The 19,078-nt window shown below is 41.0% G+C and overlaps 1 protein-coding gene across 1 annotated transcript; it reads left to right on the top strand.

Annotated features, from left to right (window-relative positions):
- Window positions 1-1,394: 1,394 nt before the first annotated feature.
- On the top strand, window positions 1,395-18,884 carry LOC124788722 (probable chitinase 10). The gene is made up of 3 exons (XM_047256001.1): window positions 1,395-1,437; window positions 17,784-18,672; window positions 18,833-18,884. Exons 1-3 carry the CDS (start codon window positions 1,395-1,397, stop codon window positions 18,882-18,884), a joined length of 984 nt encoding a protein of 327 aa, XP_047111957.1.
- The last annotated feature ends 194 nt before the right edge of the window (window positions 18,885-19,078 follow it).

Raw genomic sequence — 19,078 nt, 5'->3', positions numbered from 1 at the left:
GTTTATAACCCAGATATTCGGCAATTTGTATTCTGTCATTCTTGCTTTATTTCTTAACAGTTGCAATAACACCCATAGTCATTGATTCTGTCACTGCCTTATCATAACTGATACCATCCTCTATGCAAACGGCATCGAAAAGTTCAAGTCTGTTTTTTCATACGAGGTCCATGAAATTACCTTAACGAGTTGGTTCTCTCACTATCTGCTTGAAATACTACTTTCGGTTGATGAAATCCACTTTTTAGGTATATAGTGGAAAATTACCTACACAACCCCAAGATACCAAGAGTTTTCGTTACATTCAACATTGCCATCTATAATCGTATAAGTGTTGAGGTAATTTTAATCGCAGCACAGTCGTACTTCTTCATTCCATCCAAACGTTAATTCCATACCAGCACCACAGGTGTACCGCATTGGGTGGTTCTTTCCTTAGTGATACCACTACATAATTGTTGACTTATGAACTCCTCAGTCAGCAGTTGTAGGTGATTGAGTTTAGGGTACCAGGTCTTTGATTTCTTGATTAAATCCCTTGTTGCATCACTGCAGTTACTGATAATGGGTCACAGTGATTAAACAGGATCTTGAATTCCAGCAGTAACTTCTCCACTTCTATTCTCTCTGTTCCTTCTAAATGCTCAGCTTTTGTATGTAATGCAGTTACACTGGCAACTTGCTGACGTCAGTACCCAAATATCCCCTTGGTAGATTATATTCATCTACAACATGTAAACTGGCGACCAGTAATCCCGAAGTGAAACTTATGTCTTCACTCACAAAATTATCACCGCTAATTATCACTGCTCACTCACTGTCTATTTTCCATACGCATAGAGTACTCCTGCGTACAACACACCATACATTACCTAGCTCATCGTTTCCTTCCACTGGTTCTCCCACTCATAAAACGGTTACAGACAGTTCGAATCCCAAGTTTACCCGCAATAGCTTCCCTGTCCCTTATGATATTTTAATATGTGAATCGATCGTTAATAATCTTGCACGCAGTTTAACCATCTTATCTTACATGAGACACGACCCTTGCGGCTGTATGTCAATGTAAACAGTTTTCCTCAGATGGAAGAAGGACCCTCAAATTCTACCATGTGTTGTTCATGGTCATATTAGGAAGATGCTCACGTGTGCAATTAGCTCTAGAACCAAGCAGTAGTGATATGGGAGACACTATTTTACTGTGATATTTTTGCTCCATCCTGACAACAGTTGCATATAGGTTTAGGATGGCTTGATTGTTGTAGCTCGTGATGATAATGCCAGCTTCTTTAGTGGTGCAGCAGGTGTGTAGAGCCAGGTAGATTGCAACAGAATATAGAATCAGTGAGAAAAAAATAGTCAGTTTATTCATTACTAGCAATGCGGCAGTCGAAATGTCGTCTTTTGATCTGACCCTAGCGGTGGAGGCTGGTCCTGGTCAGTAGTGTATGTTCAGCTCGGCATGCAACCACAAGAAGTGCATTGCACATGGAGCCACGAAGCCGATTAGGTGGTAGCGGTGATGAAGCGATGTGAGCACATTGGTGATCCTTGTCAGGGTCCATAATAAGTTGTTGACGCCAGATGGCTTAGATTTCTAATAACCAGCCAGGAGGGGAGGGGGGGGGGCTGCAAGAGGCACCTAAGTGTGAAGATGAACCAAGGATATAGTGTCAACATCCCACAAATGCGAGTCGGTGGAGCAGAGTTTTTGCACACAGGGCAAACGGTAGCTCGGCATCTGGTCAGCTGTAGGTCAGAACCACCCATCCTGGGTAGGTCCCCTGCAGTCAGTTGAAGTCAGCATGCAGTTGATCCCCGGTTGGAAGGTAACAGTTCAGCCCAAAGCACAAGCAGGAGTAGCCACAGGCCATAGTCCTGCAGTTATCGAAGACGATGTCTAGTAGCTGTGGGCTGCATGACACATATCGGGTTGACAACTGTCGTGGAGTAGACCCCAGAAGTGGCGTAGTGCGAGGCTCAGACGTGGTGTAATAGAGGTCGCCACTGCGACAGACTGGACACAATAATATGCTGTATCGATAGTGTTACAGCTCTGCTATACTCCGTTCATCATAAGAATGAACCTGATGTAAACATTACGCCTTGTATTCTTCGGCGTTTGCTTGAATCTCATCGGATTTCGTTCGACGTGGAGCGGAAGCCGTGACCAGTACAGCCAAGCAGTATCATAAGATTACGTATTATGTTGTGTTATACGCACATAGATTGAGTGATAATGTGGGGATCAATAGCTATATGGGTGCATTAACCTTGGTCAGGACAGGCAAACCAGCGGTCCTACTAGTCTGTAATGGTATGAGCAGTAGCAGTTCAGACGTAAAAAGAGACAGGCAAAGAAACAATATTGCTTCGAATATCATTTAATTTTTAAAGAGAATGAAATAATATTCGGCAAAACGCCAGCACTACAGCGCGCTTCTTAGATGACCAGCCAGAAATCATAAAATGTTCTCGTACTCACCCGACATATTCTTCTGATTACGAACAAGATAGACGAAAATTCGTAACTTAGGTAATTTTTCTGAGTGAATTACGTGTGATTCATAAGTGTACTGCAGGGATGTCACAGTGCTGTTGAATACTGAAACCACTGAAAGTATTAATTACAGTGAATCGTCTGGTAATCTCTTAGCTCCTTCCTTACCCGAATCCGAGAAATACATTCCAGTACTGGAACTGCCATCTGCTACGTTGATAATGATTCGATGAGCAACAGAATCCACGAAGCCACCCAGGTGCCGCATTGTCTCCTCTTATTTTATGATGTGTCATTCTATATCATGCCAGAGTTCGACAGTGGCATGTGAAAAAGCTGCATGCGTTAGTTCTAGTACGTCTAGGTTATTCTCGGGCCAAATCGCTCAGCTTGTCTCCAGATCATTTCTGCTGTGTCCATATTGGAATGATACAGTGGCAAACGTAAGAATGTAGCATTTGTATGGTGTGCTCGATGCTGTGAAAATGGTTGTTTTTCATGTTTCTACGACACATAAAACAATGAACATAGTCCAAAGAAAGAGTATTTAGTTTCTCATTTATGCCTTAAAATGTTAAACTGTTGTGTTTTATAAATTTAAGCAACGTTTATTTACAGTCTTTCATAAAATATCGATAACTGATCATTTATATTAGAAATGAAAACAGGAATGGTTCAAATGGTTCAGATGGCTCTGATCACTATGGAACTTAACATCTATGGTCATCAGTCCCCTAGAACTTAGAACTACGTACACCTAACTAACCTAAGGACATCACACAACACCCAGTCATCACGAAAACAGGAATTTCGCGTGCCATATGTAATTAAAGACGCGCATTATTCATAAAAAATGATGATGAATTTTACAATTACGAGATGTAGGTATTTCAAATTGAACGAGAAAAAAAAATTGACGGAGGCGAGACCTGAAACGGCGACACGTACTGTAGCAACGTATCAAGTACCTACGTTACCGATTCCACTTTATACGTATGTGCAGTTGTGTCTCAACTGTATCTTCTATAGTCGCTCGGAAAACATCAAAGCCGATTTTATGCGTACATTTATGACGACCGTTAAGAATAACCTATGTCTCGGTACTTTTTAACAGTGTTCCATACGCGTGCTTCAATACGGAGCAGGAAGCAGCCTGAGCTATTGTCATATCGCGTATTAATAACGCGGTAATCGGAGCACAACAGCGCAGAGGCTGTCACTACACCCGATTTTTGAAATAAAAACTACATAACAAAAAAGTGATTAAGAAAAATGTTGATGGATGTTAATATACTTGAATATCTTAAATTTTCATTTAACGTAATTTAGTAATAACACATTTAAACATAAGTAGGACTTACTTTCAAAAGCGTAACAACGCCAGTGTGTTTGTGCTACGGGTTCTTACCAATCATCGCGTTTGTGTTTGTTTACATCAGCTTTATTCTTATGAGAACGGAATACAGCAGCAGTTGGGGTTGGACATGCGGTAACTAATCCCACCTTGGGCCAGGATGGAGACTTCCATCAAGTCAACAGAGATTCTCTATGGCTTCTTATATCAGAATACTGAGACAGCCTTCTGTCTTCTGTTTGCTTTTCCACGGGATACAGCTGCCAAGTTGAAAGACAGTGGTACAACTAGAGACTGGAAATTTAGCCGCATTTGAACAGTGGAACTATTTTGTTTACAACTTGTTTTGTGAATATTACAGTGGAACTATTTTATTTACAACTTGTTTTGTGAATATTATTTCTGCATTTTATGGGTAAGTACTTATTATTTCCGTATCAACGGAATCATGTTAACTAGAATCGTGTTTAAGTATCAATCGAAAACTTAAACTGCGAGAAAGCATCAAAAGCAACTCGCATCCAACCACTGCCAGCAACACAGATGTATCAATTCAATATCCGTTCGAAGGAAGCCAGAAAATGTAATAGACACTGACTATCGCAAGTGTACCAAGATGCGTTTGTCGTTAAATCTAAAACTACTTCCTGATCAGTGACTGTTATTCGTGCATTGGAGAGCAGCGCGGAGGGTAAAAATCGTAGAGGGAGACCAAGAGATGAATACACAAAACACATTCAGAAGGATGTAGGTTGCAGTAGGTATTGGGAGAGGAAGAAGCTTGCACAGGATAGAGTAGCGTGGAGAGCTGTATCAAACCAGCCTCAGGACTGAAGACCACAACAACAACAACATTCTTGCAGCTGTATATGCCAGATACCTCTGGATTATAAAAGATTCCAGTAGTGCTGTACCTTCAAATTCGTGATGTTTTTGTCGGGTAGCTAGCTAATTTCAGAAGCTATAAATGTGCTCATATGAATTATCCGCATCTAACTTAAAGTCACCTGACCGACGCAAAGTAAAGTACACAAGTCTGATTGGTATGTTTATTAACGAACATTGGTTTCAAACGATTTGAGTTTTTGTAGTAAGAAATTGTATTTCATTTCCTACATCCTTCTGCTGTACAGAAAGCTAATTTGATTTCAAGTGCCTTGCCCCCACCCCCCAACCCCTGCTGAAAATTCGCACCCACCCTACTTCCAGCTCAAATCGTGGCTACGCTCTTGGTGACTACAATTCAGATCCCCCTGACTAAACAAGACTAAATTTTGACCAGGTACTTCAAACTGATTTTGTACTTGTACTAAGAGAACAAGTTGGAAACCGAGCAGCCGGCCGTGGTGGCCAAGCGGTTCTAGGCGCTACGGTCGCAGGTTCGAATCCTGCCTCGGGCGTGGATGTGTGTGATGTCCTTAGGTTAGTTAGGTTTAAGTAGTTCTACGTTCTAGGGGACTGATGACCTCAGAAGTTAAGTCCCATAGTGCTCAGAGCCATTTGAACCATTTTTTGGAAACCGAGCATAAATTTTGTCTAAATGAATTGGCGTTGCGACATTAAGTTTCATTTATTTTCTCGTGTCTTTAACTGACATTGCTCTTTTAATATCTCCATCCCTCTCTGTAAAAATGATTTAGCAGTTTCTTGCAAATAAAGTGAATACAGATTATGCTTATCCATTACGGAATGTGCATTCTGGATGCTGGAAAAGTCTCGCTGTGAAAGTGTAAATTAATATAGTTTGTGTGGAAGTGTGTATACTGGTATAACTACTGGACATCAGAATGGTGGCAGACGGATGGACACTAACCGAAAAAAGCCGCCTATCCTATCGCAAACCAGCACCCAGCATTGTGCTACCAGTAATGATGTAACTTCCTGAAATCATCTGAAGATGAACCTGAAAAGGTTCGAAAACCCGTTCATGGAATAAAACATAATTATTAAAAAAAGTGACTGGTTGCAGTTCTATATAACTTATTTACATGAAGTGAATACATTTTACGAGAATGAAACAAGATCATAAAGAAAACAGCGAGACAGGATGGTTAATAAATTTTCTGTTAGACTGTCATGAATCACGGAATTTGTTGGGGGCCCTATGATCTGTAAATGAGTGTATATAATATGAAACAAACAAACTCAGGATAACAGTACCAGCAAAATATTACCAAAAATATGTGTTAAACAAATTTTACTCACTCTTAGAGGCTTATTTTCTTTGTTTTTGATTAGATATGAATCAGAATATTGCGATTCAGTATTGAGTCATTAGCTAACGTCTCAACAGTTGTAAACTGACAAGAAACTAAAAATAACACACTTTGTGACCCAAATAGCGAGCTTAAAAATGAACCTAAATGTAGTGTGGTACAACGTTATCATTTAGATGTAGCAGACAATGTTTTATTTGACTCCCTACCGAGGAATTTCTAAAAAAAGACCTTGTTATTCTGTAACAGAGAAACGAGTGGATAGTGTAATGTCTGTATCACTCCAGTGAGTTTAAACTTGCCTCGTAAGGGACTAACCCCGGTCAGTTTTGTCCAAGAGACTAATCCATACATTTCATTTGGCCCCTGTGGAGTTCGCTATTTAATGTCTCGTTTTTAAATCATAGTACATTTGATAAAATTATGTTTCCTATTTCGATTACTCTGTAAGTAGGCTGTTTATGTTTTTTTATTGGTAACGCCACGTAGCGCTCTGTATGAAAAAAGTGACTGGTTGCAGTTCTATATAACTTATTTACATAAAGTGAATACATTTCACTGTGCAGTGTGCAGTCTGTATCTGGTTTGCATTGTTGTTGGCTATTTTAGTGTTGGGCAGTTGGCTGTTAACAGCGCGTAGCGTTGCGCAGTTGGAGGTGAGCCGCCAGCAGTGGTGGATGTGGGGAGAGAGATTGCGGAATTTTGAGAGCGGCCGATCTGGACGTGTGTCCATCAGAAAGAGTAAATTTGTAATATTGGATATCATGGACTGATATACATATATATGTTATGACTTTTGAACACTATTAAGGTAAATACACTCCTGGAAATGGAAAAAAGAACACATTGACACCGGTGTGTCAGACCCACCATACTTGCTCCGGACACTGCGAGAGGGCTGTACAAGCAATGATCACACGCACGGCACAGCGGACACACCAGGAACCGCGGTGTTGGCCGTCGAATGGCGCTAGCTGCGCAGCATTTGTGCACCGCCGCCGTCAGTGTCAGCCAGTTTGCCGTGGCATACGGAGCTCCATCGCAGTCTTTAACACTGGTAGCATGCCGCGACAGCGTGGACGTGAACCGTATGTGCAGTTGACGGACTTTGAGCGAGGGCGTATAGTGGGCATGCGGGAGGGCGGGTGGACGTACCGCCGAATTGCTCAATACGTGGGGCGTGAGGTCTCCACAGTACATCGATGTTGTCGCCAGTGGTCGGCGGAAGGTGCACGTGCCCGTCGACCTGGGACCGGACCGCAGCGACGCACGGATGCACGCCAAGACCGTAGGATCCTACGCAGTGCCGTAGGGGACCGCACCGCCACTTCCCAGCAAATTAGGGACACTGTTGCTCCTGGGGTATCGGCGAGGACCATTCGCAACCGTCTCCATGAAGCTGGGCTACGGTCCCGCACACCGTTAGGCCGTCTTCCGCTCACGCCCCAACATCGTGCAGCCCGCCTCCAGTGGTGTCGCGACAGGCGTGAATGGAGGGACGAATGGAGACGTGTCGTCTTCAGCGATGAGATTCGCTTCTGCCTTGGTGCCAATGATGGTCGTATGCGTGTTTGGCGCCGTGCAGGTGAGCGCCACAATCAGGACTGCATACGACCGAGGCACACAAGGCCAACACCCGGCATCATGGTGTGGGGAGCGATCTCCTACACTGGCCGTACACCACTGGTGATCGTCGAGGGGACACTGAATAGTGCGCGGTACATCCAAACCGTCGTCGAACCCATCGTTCTACCATTCCTAGACCGGCAAGGGAACTTGCTGTTCCAACAGGACAATGCACGTCCTCATGTATCCCGTGCCACCCAACGTGCTCTAGAAGGTGTAAGTCAACTACCCTGGCCAGCAAGATCTCCGGATCTGTCCCCCATTGAGCATGTTTGGGACTGGATGAAGTGTCGTCTCACGCGGTCTGCACGTCCAGCACGAACGCTGGTCCAACTGAGGCGCCAGGTGGAAATGGCATGGCAAGCCGTTCCACAGGACTACTGCCAGCATCTCTACGATCGTCTCCATGGGAGAATAGCAGCCTGCATTGCTGCGAAAGGTGGATATACACTGTACTAGTGCCGACATTGTGCATGCTCTGTTGCCTGTGTCTATGTGCCTGTGGTTCTGTCAGTGTGATCATGTGATGTATCTGACCCCAGGAATGTGTCAATAAAGTTTCCCCTTCCTGGGACAATGAATTCACGGTGTTCTTATTTCTATTTCCAGGAGTGTACATTGTCTGTTCTCTATCAAAATCTTTCATTTGCTAACTATGCCTATCAGTAGTTAGTGCCTTCAGTAGTTTGAATGTTTTATATAGCTGGCAGTAGTGGCGCTCGCTGTATTGCAGTAGTTCGAGTAACGAAGATTTTTGTGAGGTAAGTGATTTCTGAAAGGTATAGGTTATGTTAGTCAGGGCCATTATTTGTAGGGATTATTGAAAGTCAGATTGTGTTGCGCTAAAAATATTGTGTGTCAGTTTAGTGTTGATCAGAATACGTAAAGAGCGAAAAGTCTGAGTACGTTCAGTTCTGCTCAGCTGTTTGAAAATCAAATAATGTAAGAGGTTTATCCGCATAGTAATTCATTAAGTTTTCTAAGGAGACGTTTCAACTCTATTACTCTTTTTTACTGAACTGAGAATGATACTTCTACATTTTGGTCATTTCAGCCAAAGCAGCGATAATTGCAGTATCTTAAAGCGGTATGTCTCTATAATGAAAGTCTTCAGGAAATTAATTTTTAAAAATCCGACAAGAGAAAACGGAAGTGTGTGTCAATTCTGGTATTATAAATGTATGATTAATAAAACTCTGAATCGAATGATATTTGCGCTACTTTTGAGCTGCAAACGATAATTAAATATTTTACACTTTAAGAAAAAACTATTCATAATTAACTAACAAATATAAACGAAATACAATAATTCCTTTTTCAAATGTAATAACAGATATTAGGAGGCGTGCACCTCAGTTAAATTATAAGTAATTCGGCCGTTTACATTACGTTGTTGAGAAATGGCGATGTGTTTTGAAGTGTAACCTGTTTACTAGAAGCGAGAATGACGTTTATGTATTGAAGCATAAATAAAATATGTTGACCATAGGTATTGTGATTCGGGTATTTGAAAAATTTGATACATATCTTCCATTTAAAATTGGAACAACTATCTTCAGTAGCTGCGTGTTTCATAAAACTATACTTGAAGTACCCTCCACAAGACACCGTAAGATGGTTTCAAGAGTGTAGCTGTAAACGTAGATATAGGCCATGTCCTCGTGAACATTTACAAAACGAGAAACGGATAAATCAGTTGAATCAAGTGTAGAGTGAGACATCGTTGGCACATGCGTGTGTCTGTGAGAGATGGTGCACGTGCTGGTGGCCTTGATGTAGCTGGCGTGATGTCCTGAACCCTCCTCCTGCGCAGCAACGTTCGTCACGCTCTGAAAACGTGGGCTGTAACTACGAGCTCTCAGACTGCCCCACGACATTAAGAGCAGCGGCTAGGGGGTTGTCTCGCGGTTGCCGCGTGTGCCGCTGCGACTTCCTGGCGCCAGTGCCTTTACGAGCCTTGTTGGTAGCCGGATGTTGCCGCGGACCGGGGCCGCCGCTTGTGTGCCAGAGGACCCCAGGAGCTAATGGTGAGCACATTTTGCAAAACGTTTCTGCGAGTGGTCTTTGCATGGCGCGCGAGCGCTCGTTAGTGGCGTCATGAATATGAAAAACCGTTACTGCCTTTGCTCAGCAAAAATGAACATGTGGATGAAAGGCAACTAAACGACGCTACATTATCAAGCAAGAAAACGTGAGTGCGAAGACCAGACACAAACGGCAACAGTAATTCCTTAAAAATGCGCATTTTACGTACGGCTTTCAATCGGACATATTTGTCACAAGAAAAGAGCGGATGAAAAGTCCTAGTAAACTTATTTATGAACGAGATAGCGCAGTAGCTACGACACGGCATGTAGACTCCTGCATAGTTTTACCTTTCTCACTCACCTTACTTAAGATATCGTGGATGACGTTGAAACATCCCCTTACAAGGGAACCTCCCCATCTCACCCCCCTCAGATCTAGTTATAAGTTGGCACAGTGGATAGGCCTTGAAAAACTGAACACAGATCAATCGAGAAAACAGGAAGAAGTTGTGTGGAAGCGTGAAAAAAATTAGTAAAATATACAAACTGAGTAGTCCATATGCAAGATAGGCAACATCAAGGAAAATGCGAGCTCAGCAGCGCCGTGGTCCCGTGGTTAGCATGAGTAAATGCAGAACGAGAGGTCCTTGGTTCAAGTCTTCCCTCGACTGAAAATGTTACTTTCTTTATTTTCGCGAAGTTATGATCTGTCCGTTTCATTGACGTTTCTGTTCACTGCAATAAGTTTAGTGTCTGTGTTTTGCGACCGCACCGCAAAACCGTGCGATTAGTAGACGAAAGGACGTGCCTCTCCAATGGGAACCGAAAACATTTCATCGCAAGGTCATAGGTCAACCGATTCCTCCACGGGAAAACACGTCTGATATATTCTATACGACACTGGTGACGGCATGTGCGTCACATGACAGGAATATGTTGTCGACCCACCTAACTTGTACACTTAGCGAATGGGTAAAAAGATTCTTCTACCTTGCCCGATTTAGGTTTTCTTGTAGATGTGATAATCACTCCTAAAATAGTGATGAAAACATAAGAGTTTGTCACATAAACTGAAAATAAAAATTTAAACTTTTCACTCAAAGGAAGATTTGAACCCAGGACCTCCCGTTCCATAGCTACTCTCGCTAACCACGTGACCACGGCGCACCTAGACTCCCAGTGCCCTTGATGTTGCCTATCTTCGCATGGACTACTCAGTTTGTATATTTTACTAATTTTTTTCATAGTTCCACACAACTTCTTCCTGTTTTCTCGATTGATCTGTGTTCAGTTTTTCAAGGTCTATCCACTGTGCCAACTTATAACTAAGTCTGAGGGGGGTGCGATGGGGAGGTTCCCTTGTTAGAAAAATTATTGAATTACTGTGCTGGTTAACTTACGTTATTTGCTTTTCAAACAGCTGAGCAGAACTGAACATACTCAGACATTTCGCTCTTTACTTATTCTGTTCAACACTAAACTGACACACAATATTTTTAGCGCAACGCAGTCAGACTTTCAAAAATCCCTACAAAAGAATAGCCCAGACTAACAATAACCTATACCTTTCGTGAATCACTTACCTCACAAAAATCCTCGTTGCTCGAACTACTGCAATACAGCGAGCGTCACTACTCGCACAAGTCTTCCATAGTTTTGGCTGGGTCGTAATATACAAGAAAGAACGAAAATAAAGATTCCATTCTTCGGCTCCGAGCAATGTCGGAAGTGGAAACACCATCTCAAATGGCCCCAGCTGAGACCACTGCTACCCATACCCTCTGAATAATACTTTAAATCGTGTACAACAGTTGAGATGTTTAAACGTTCATTACTTAAAGAGACCACAGAATGAAGTTCTACTAGATAATTTTCCTCGAGTACACTTTAAAATGTAAAGATTCTAACTTAAATATTGATCTTTAAATTCTCAATCGGCGCCACATTTGCTGAACCCGATTTGGAGCATCATTCAAAGACGCAACAAATGTTTATCTAAACTATTTCATTTCTTACTTTTAGACGAATCACATCACAACATATTTAAAATTTCATTTTCAAGTTTTGATCAAAGAAAATGAAACGTAACAGATTTAAATATCTTTCATTATTCCACTATTGTTAAGAGTATATAGATCAATTTATTTTCTGATTTGAGATTATAGTACATTTCATTTACATAGCTTTATATGAAATATTTAAATTTGCCCTCAAATCACTAATGAAGCGTTTTAATTACCCTGATCAATTTGAAGCAATTAAAACTCAACATGCTCAATTTTATATTCCATTTGTCCATTTCCCATTCTTTGCTTGGTATGAAAATTCGGAAAAAATTTCTCTTAATTCTGTATTTTCTCGTGATTGCCATTATTACTTTAAAGCAAATAACTGTTTGTTCGCACAAACAAACCGCACTCTGGTAAATTTGACTCACCATTTGTCAATCTTTCACTCATCGTTTGGCTATGAAACACCGTATAAAAATCAGTTCTGTAGCTTATAAAGAGTCTTGTTATCGCTCCTTTCAAACGTTTGACCGATAGCTTCACTCAGCCATTTATACTCAGGTGTGAAGTCTTCCACGTATTTGCAGTGCAAAAAGGTTTACTTAGGGATGTGAAGGAAAAACAACTACTCTCTAGGCAGGAAAAATGTATAGTTCGTAATGAGAGCAGAATTTAAGTTTTTGAAAGCATTATTGCAAGACACGTCGAATTCAGTGTTTTAAAAAAGGATCATCTGTTTGTGTAATAGATGACATTTACTCTTGAAGTTTTTCTTTGTATAAATACCTGCTGAACAGCAGTAATTCCGCAGAAGAGATCTCAGCAGATTCGCGGAATAGCTTTACTAGTGAACACTCTTGAAGTTCTGAAGATCATATCAAGTAAACAGTTTTTTTTTATGTTGCTGAGCAAGTGTCATATTTATTCTTAAAGGAACACACCGACACCTATTGTTTTATTGTTTATTTAAGTACAAGCCAGGTTTAGGCCCTTTATGCCATTTTCAAATATTTCATTTTATGTCTTTAACATCTACGTCAGGTCACTGAACATACTGTCAGGTTCAAAGTTGGCTATAAATTAAGAAAAATGTTGGTTCTCCATGAAGTGCTAGATGTAAAATAATCATCCTGATCTATTACAAGATAGCGATTTTACATATGGCATTTCGTGAGGAGCCAATATTTTTCTTAATTTGCGGCCAGCTTTGAGCTTGACGGTATTTTCAGTGACCTGACGTAGATGATAAAGACATAAAACGAAAGACTTGAAAATGGCACAAAAGACTGAAACCTGGATTGTACTTAAATAAACAAGAAAATGATATTAGTTGTTGATTCTGTGCTTCCGGAACATTTATTTCGCGATGCTCTTGATTAGTACATACTACACACTGTGACGTTCCGATCTATCCTTCTGCACACCTATATCAGTTATAACAGTGTGCAGAGTATTCAAAACGCATCCTGTATTTCTTCAAAAGTGATTGTTGGGGAAAAAATCAGATAATACAGTGTACTCGAGGTGTGCTAATCTCTTATAAATCCGATATCATACAATATGGAGTCACGTAGCAATCTTGGCGCTGCAATCGGCGATGAATCTCTTCAGATAACTCGTTATCTCAATTGCTTTCGAAAGTTCTCTGAAAGAGGTATGACGCCAGTGTGACTGGGTATAAAGATGCAGCATCCTGGAGGGATCAAGTAAGTTTTGCTGAGACACTGATCACAGCCGAGCTCTCATTTGTAATGAAAGGTAAGTCTACCATTCTTTTGATATGCTTTTCTCTTTGGGAGTCGTTAGTCATAACTCTTCATTTTCGTTTTGCAACACTCCCCTTGTCTCTAACTACCTGTTAAATTTGCTTACTCTGAGTGCTGTGATATGTCTATCGTTCTCACCAGAATCGTGTAAAATCAGCAGATTGTGATACTGAACTACGAGCTTTGGTAGCGCAAATTCAGCTTCCAATATCTCGTTGCGAATCGTAAACTTACATCAATGGGAAAGCTAATACAACAAACTTCGCCAGACAGGACGTTTCTCACATAAAGTCACTGTCAGTATTAGTTGCTTCCTTGACTGCATATACGCAGAAGCGTTCATTGTAGCATTTTCACTCACGACTTTTTATGTATTCAACATGAATTAAGTCAAATTGGGTGGGAGGAAATTACTGAGAGGCAATGCCCCCATTTTATGTAACAAAGAGGTGTTTGTTATATTGATTTATTTCGTCTGTCTTTATGGCTTTAGTTATTATTATTATCAGTCAACAGTGTGTGGTTATCACACACAGTATACTGTGCGTTTTCGAATAGGAATAGTTGATAGAATATTTCCACCTTCTTCAACTTATCAATGATCGGTTGCGTTTGCCAAGTCGGTTAGCACAGATGAGACTGGGAACTGTACTAGTCATTTTGTAAACACTGCCTCCACGTAAAGGCAACTGTAAATATCTAGCTTATGCAGTTTCATAATTTGAAAGTTTGCAATCAACTTTGTGATTCAGAAAAATATATAAGTAGATTCAAACATGAAGAACACCTGAACTTCTTGCCTTGTAGTTCCAATGGTTCCCTTATACAGTTAACAGGCTGCGAGGTATACGATACATTTTATTGCTTCAAGGGCTTTTTGTAACCTTAATACCCGTTTATTACGAATTTCTAACAGCATCAATTTCTGTTCGTTTAGAAGAGCAGGTGGCAAGTAACCGTTTGGCTGGACTATGTGACGAAAAGCCTATAGAGCTCATGTCAGTCTGGTGTAATATATCGTGAATTTGAACGTGGCATGGATAAAGACTGAATGATTTATAATTGCGAAAGAGTGTTGTAATATGCTATAGTTTGTTCGATAGTCAGTTTCACATTCGATTTAATGATTTAATAAGCAGCGCCGAAAAACCTCAATGATAAAATACATCTGAAATATTAATTACAAAAACAGATTCACATAAATAACTTGAACTTTTTGATGTGGCATATCATATCCAGGACGCAAGTTGACTGAAGTTCATTCAAATCTCTTATCCTTACTGAGGAATTGTTTCTTCTCCCATAATTTAATAAATCTATGCTCACGTAAGACTGCTTAAAAGTATTTAGCGCTTATAAATCAGGTGATATATTTCTGAATAAAGGTGAGAACAGATCTCGACCAAATTATTAAGATTTCATCAATTAAATTTTTACTTCCTAAGGTTTTGTTCTAAATTTTGCACAAATGTTCACGTATATCTTGGAAGCTGATGCACCTTTTAAATGTAAGAGATTCTCAGGAATTTATCTTTTGAATGGCTGTGTCAGTGATACAGAAACAAGTCAATATCACTGAAGCTAGTTGTTGGGTTCATACATATAAAGAAATTTAAAAATTTACATTTATCGAATCGTTCTCTTAAGTGTTGATATCTGAATGGAGAAAAGAACAGCTTAGTTACAATTAATATTACCTAACTTCTTAAATTCAACTCCAGACACTGAATAAATGCCAAATAGTTACTGTTTCGCAAAGGACGTTATTATTTTTCTCCTTGAATTTGCTTAGTGTTTCTCCTAATACTGAATAATGATAAGTGCTTACGATACATCGAAATCCACTCCCGTATGATTTAGATTCAATTCTCAGGGTTCTTGTGTATAAATTTACAAGTTTATATGAGATCAGAAATTTCGATTTATGTGAACTGTATAAAACGACAATAGCGAGCTTAGTTTTGTATAGCTTGATACCCGCATCATCATGTACCAGTTTTACATTCAGCCCATCGCTGCACTCGTGCTTCACGTTTTGTTTACCTAGAACTGCTGGTAACGGAATAAGTAAATAAATTCATTGTTGTATGTGATAGGGCGCTGCGATAAAATTTTCCTGTTTACTTCAAAGTTCCTTATTTTCTGACACAAAAAATGGCAGCGATGCTTCTTGTAATTGGATTCTTTGACAAAATATATCACGAACACGAGCCAGCACACATCATTCAATCAAAATACACTGTAATACACCAAAAACGGAAAACGATACACCATGAAGGAATTATCCGAATGAGACTGAAATCGGTACATGTTGTGCACATGAACAGACACACAAATTGTGAAATTTTTAGAATAAATGGTTGACTTCTTCAAGAGACCAAGCATCACAAATTGAGAAAGCTAGTAACGCGTTGGTCCACCTCTGGCCCTTATGCAAGTAGTTATTCGGTTTGACACTGACTGATGGTGTTGACTGTCCGTTTGGCCCCATATGGCCCGTCAACCAGGCGTGATGGTCTGGTGCGACTACACTTTTCTTAGCAGGACCCATTTGGTTGTCATCCGCGACACCCTTACATGTAGCACTGCGGTACACCGACGGTATCCTACGCCCCATTTTGTTGCACTTCATGGCAAGCAACAGTGTGCTTACATTTTAGCAGGATAATGCCTGCCTTCACACGTAGAGAGTTTCTACTGCTTGTCCTTGTGCTTCCCAAATCTTACGTGGCCGACAAGGTTGCCAGATCTCTCCCCATCTGAGAACTTTTGGCGCTTTATGGCCAGGGCTCTGCAACCATCTCGTGATTTTGACGATCTCGCATGCCAGTTAGACGGAATTTGGCACAATAGCCCTCATGAGGCCATCCAACAGCTCCATCAATCAATGCGAAGCCGAATAACTCCTTGCTTAATGGCCCAGAGTTGGACCAACAAGTTATTGGCATGTTCAGTTTGTGAAAGGTTTTCTCTTGTATAAATTGTCCAACTTTTATGATATTGAAATAATCTGTTTGTTTGTAAATGTACATCACATCCACCGATTTTCGTTCCATTCAGAAAATTCATACCTGGTGCGTCCTCTTTTTTTTTTTTTTTTTTTTTTTTTTTGTCTTAGAGTGTATACCGAAACACATCGGTGGTTCTGGTGTTCTAGACAACACGTATCCCTTGACATGCAACATACTATGCGACTATAATCTAACTAGCAATAAACCTCAAATACCTGCCGACAGACCCAGCATTGACTAGGTATTCATTTTACTAATTATCTGTTAGAAACGAAAACAAAAAATTAACTGTTTTCCCGGTTTCGACAAAATTTTATTTCCATACATTCGTGAAAACACCTTTGAAATTATGAAACGGTCGCGCCAGAAATAGGCATTATGTACAAAATCTTAAGTACAGTATCTAAATTAGAAAGCATGGTATGCACAACACAAATTCTCTGCAATGTCTCCTCCCGTACGCTAAGCGTAGCTGCTTCATGTGACTACAACGCTGTTTTGTAAATGTCCCTTCATGGATTCCCTTTAGTTGATTCCACTCGAGAAATGTCTTAGCACCAAAGAATAAACATATTAAAATTTAATACATAAAGGCGGCATTTTTTTCATGCAACTCAATGTTTATGATGTCATGTCACCTGATTCATGTGTCACGCAACAATGTAACTTTGTAGGTACATTCAGCGTCATGCGTAGATACTGTCTACAAAATGTGTTGCGAATATAATTAACACAAAAGAAGTAATAAATTTAAACATCATCCACAACATGGCACACTTCATGCATGTTAGCGTTTATGACTTCATACCTTCTGGTACCATGATATAGTACCACAAAGTAATATATTTAAACGTCATGCTCGACGCCGCAGTTTCACACGCATCTTATTGTTTATGAAGTCGTATCTACAGAACTTTGATAGGTAGGTGCTTCTTACGTCAAAGCGATTCTTAGCTGACAGTGAGGGGTATGGGTACCAAGTTTGGTTGAAATCGATAACACATTTTTATAAAAAATCGATAACACATTTTTATAATATGTATGGATTCTCCATAGAATGGAGCTGAAATATTACCTATGCGCTCAATGGTGGCATAATTTTTAATGAATCTCACGACTTACATTACTAACGCTGACAATACTCAGTACAATATGAATAGGATATCCATTCTTTTACTCACTCTCCATTTGTTTACAGTGCAAGACATTACTTTGCATATAGCTTTCCCTTTCGCACTTTTCTAATAAAGTATAATTCTGTTTAGTTTTCACAGGTTTAGCGGTGCTCTTGGTTTTGGCGGCAGCGGCTCTGGGTGCCCACCAGCAGCCACTGGCTGACCCGCCAGTATGTCCAGAGCGGATCCCGGGCGTGACACTCAACATTACCTTCTACCCAAATGAAGATGACTGCAGCAAGTACTGGGAGTGTGACAATGGCAACCTTTACAATGGTTCATGTTCTGATGGCTTGGTGTGGAATCCCAATGTGAACTCTTGTGACTGGCCATATATTTACGACTGTCCTTACGATAAGAAGGAGCAAAGTCTGTTGCCAGGTGAAGTTCCCCAACTGCAGTCACGCGCAGACCCGCCAGTATGTCCAGAACGAATTCCAGGTGTGGCAATGAACATTACCTTCTACCCTAATGAAGATGACTGCAGCAAGTACTGGGAGTGTGACAACGGAAACCTTTACAATGGCTCATGTGCTGATGGCTTGGTGTGGAATCCCAATGTGAACTCTTGTGACTGGCCATATATTTACGACTGTCCTTACGATAAGAAGGAGCAAGGTATGTTGCCGGGTGAGGTTCCCCAACTGCAGTCACGCGCAGACCCGCCAGTATGTCCAGAACGAATTCCAGGTGTGGCAATGAACATTACCTTCTACCCTAATGAAGATGACTGCAGCAAGTACTGGGAGTGTGACAACGGAAACCTTTACAATGGCTCATGTGCTGATGGCTTGGTGTGGAATCCCAATGTGAACTCTTGTGACTGGCCATATAATTACGACTGTCCTTACGATAAGAAGGAGCAAAGTCTGTTGCCGGGTGTGGTTCCCCAACTGCAGTCACGCGCAGACCCGCCAGTATGTCCAGAACGAATTCCAGGTGTGGCAATGAACATTACCTTCTACCCTAATGAAGATGACTGCAGCAAGTACTGGGAGTGTGACAACGGAAACCTTTACAATGGCTCATGTGCTGATGGCTTGGTGTGGAATCCCAATGTGAACTCTTGTGACTGGCCATATAATTACGACTGTCCTTACGATAAGAAGGAGCAAAGTCTGTTGCCGGGTGTGGTTCCCCAACTGCAGTCACGCGCAGACCCGCCAGTATGTCCAGAACGAATTCCAGGTGTGGCAATGAACATTACCTTCTACCCTAATGAAGATGACTGCAGCAAGTACTGGGAGTGTGACAACGGAAACCTTTACAATGGCTCATGTGCTGATGGCTTGGTGTGGAATCCCAATGTGAACTCTTGTGACTGGCCATATATTTACGACTGTCCTTACGATAAGAAGGAGCAAGGTATGTTGCCGGGTGAGGTTCCCCAACTG

Source organism: Schistocerca piceifrons, chromosome 3, assembly GCF_021461385.2.
Source record: "Schistocerca piceifrons isolate TAMUIC-IGC-003096 chromosome 3, iqSchPice1.1, whole genome shotgun sequence".
Taxonomy (NCBI): domain Eukaryota; kingdom Metazoa; phylum Arthropoda; class Insecta; order Orthoptera; family Acrididae; genus Schistocerca; species Schistocerca piceifrons.
This window is presented reverse-complemented; position numbering and strand designations above follow the sequence as displayed.

Excerpts from the sequence above, each read along its gene's own strand:
- LOC124788722 (XM_047256001.1), top strand. The coding sequence starts at position 1,395 with ATGTCGTCTTTTGATCTGACCCTAGCGGTGGAGGCTGGTCCTG. Across the intron at positions 1,438-17,783 it reads AGCGGTGGAGGCTGGTCCTG|GTTTAGCGGTGCTCTTGGTT; the intron begins GTCAGTAGTGTA and ends TAGTTTTCACAG. Across the intron at positions 18,673-18,832 it reads AATGAAGATGACTGCAGCAA|TCACGCGCAGACCCGCCAGT; the intron begins GTACTGGGAGTG and ends CCCCAACTGCAG.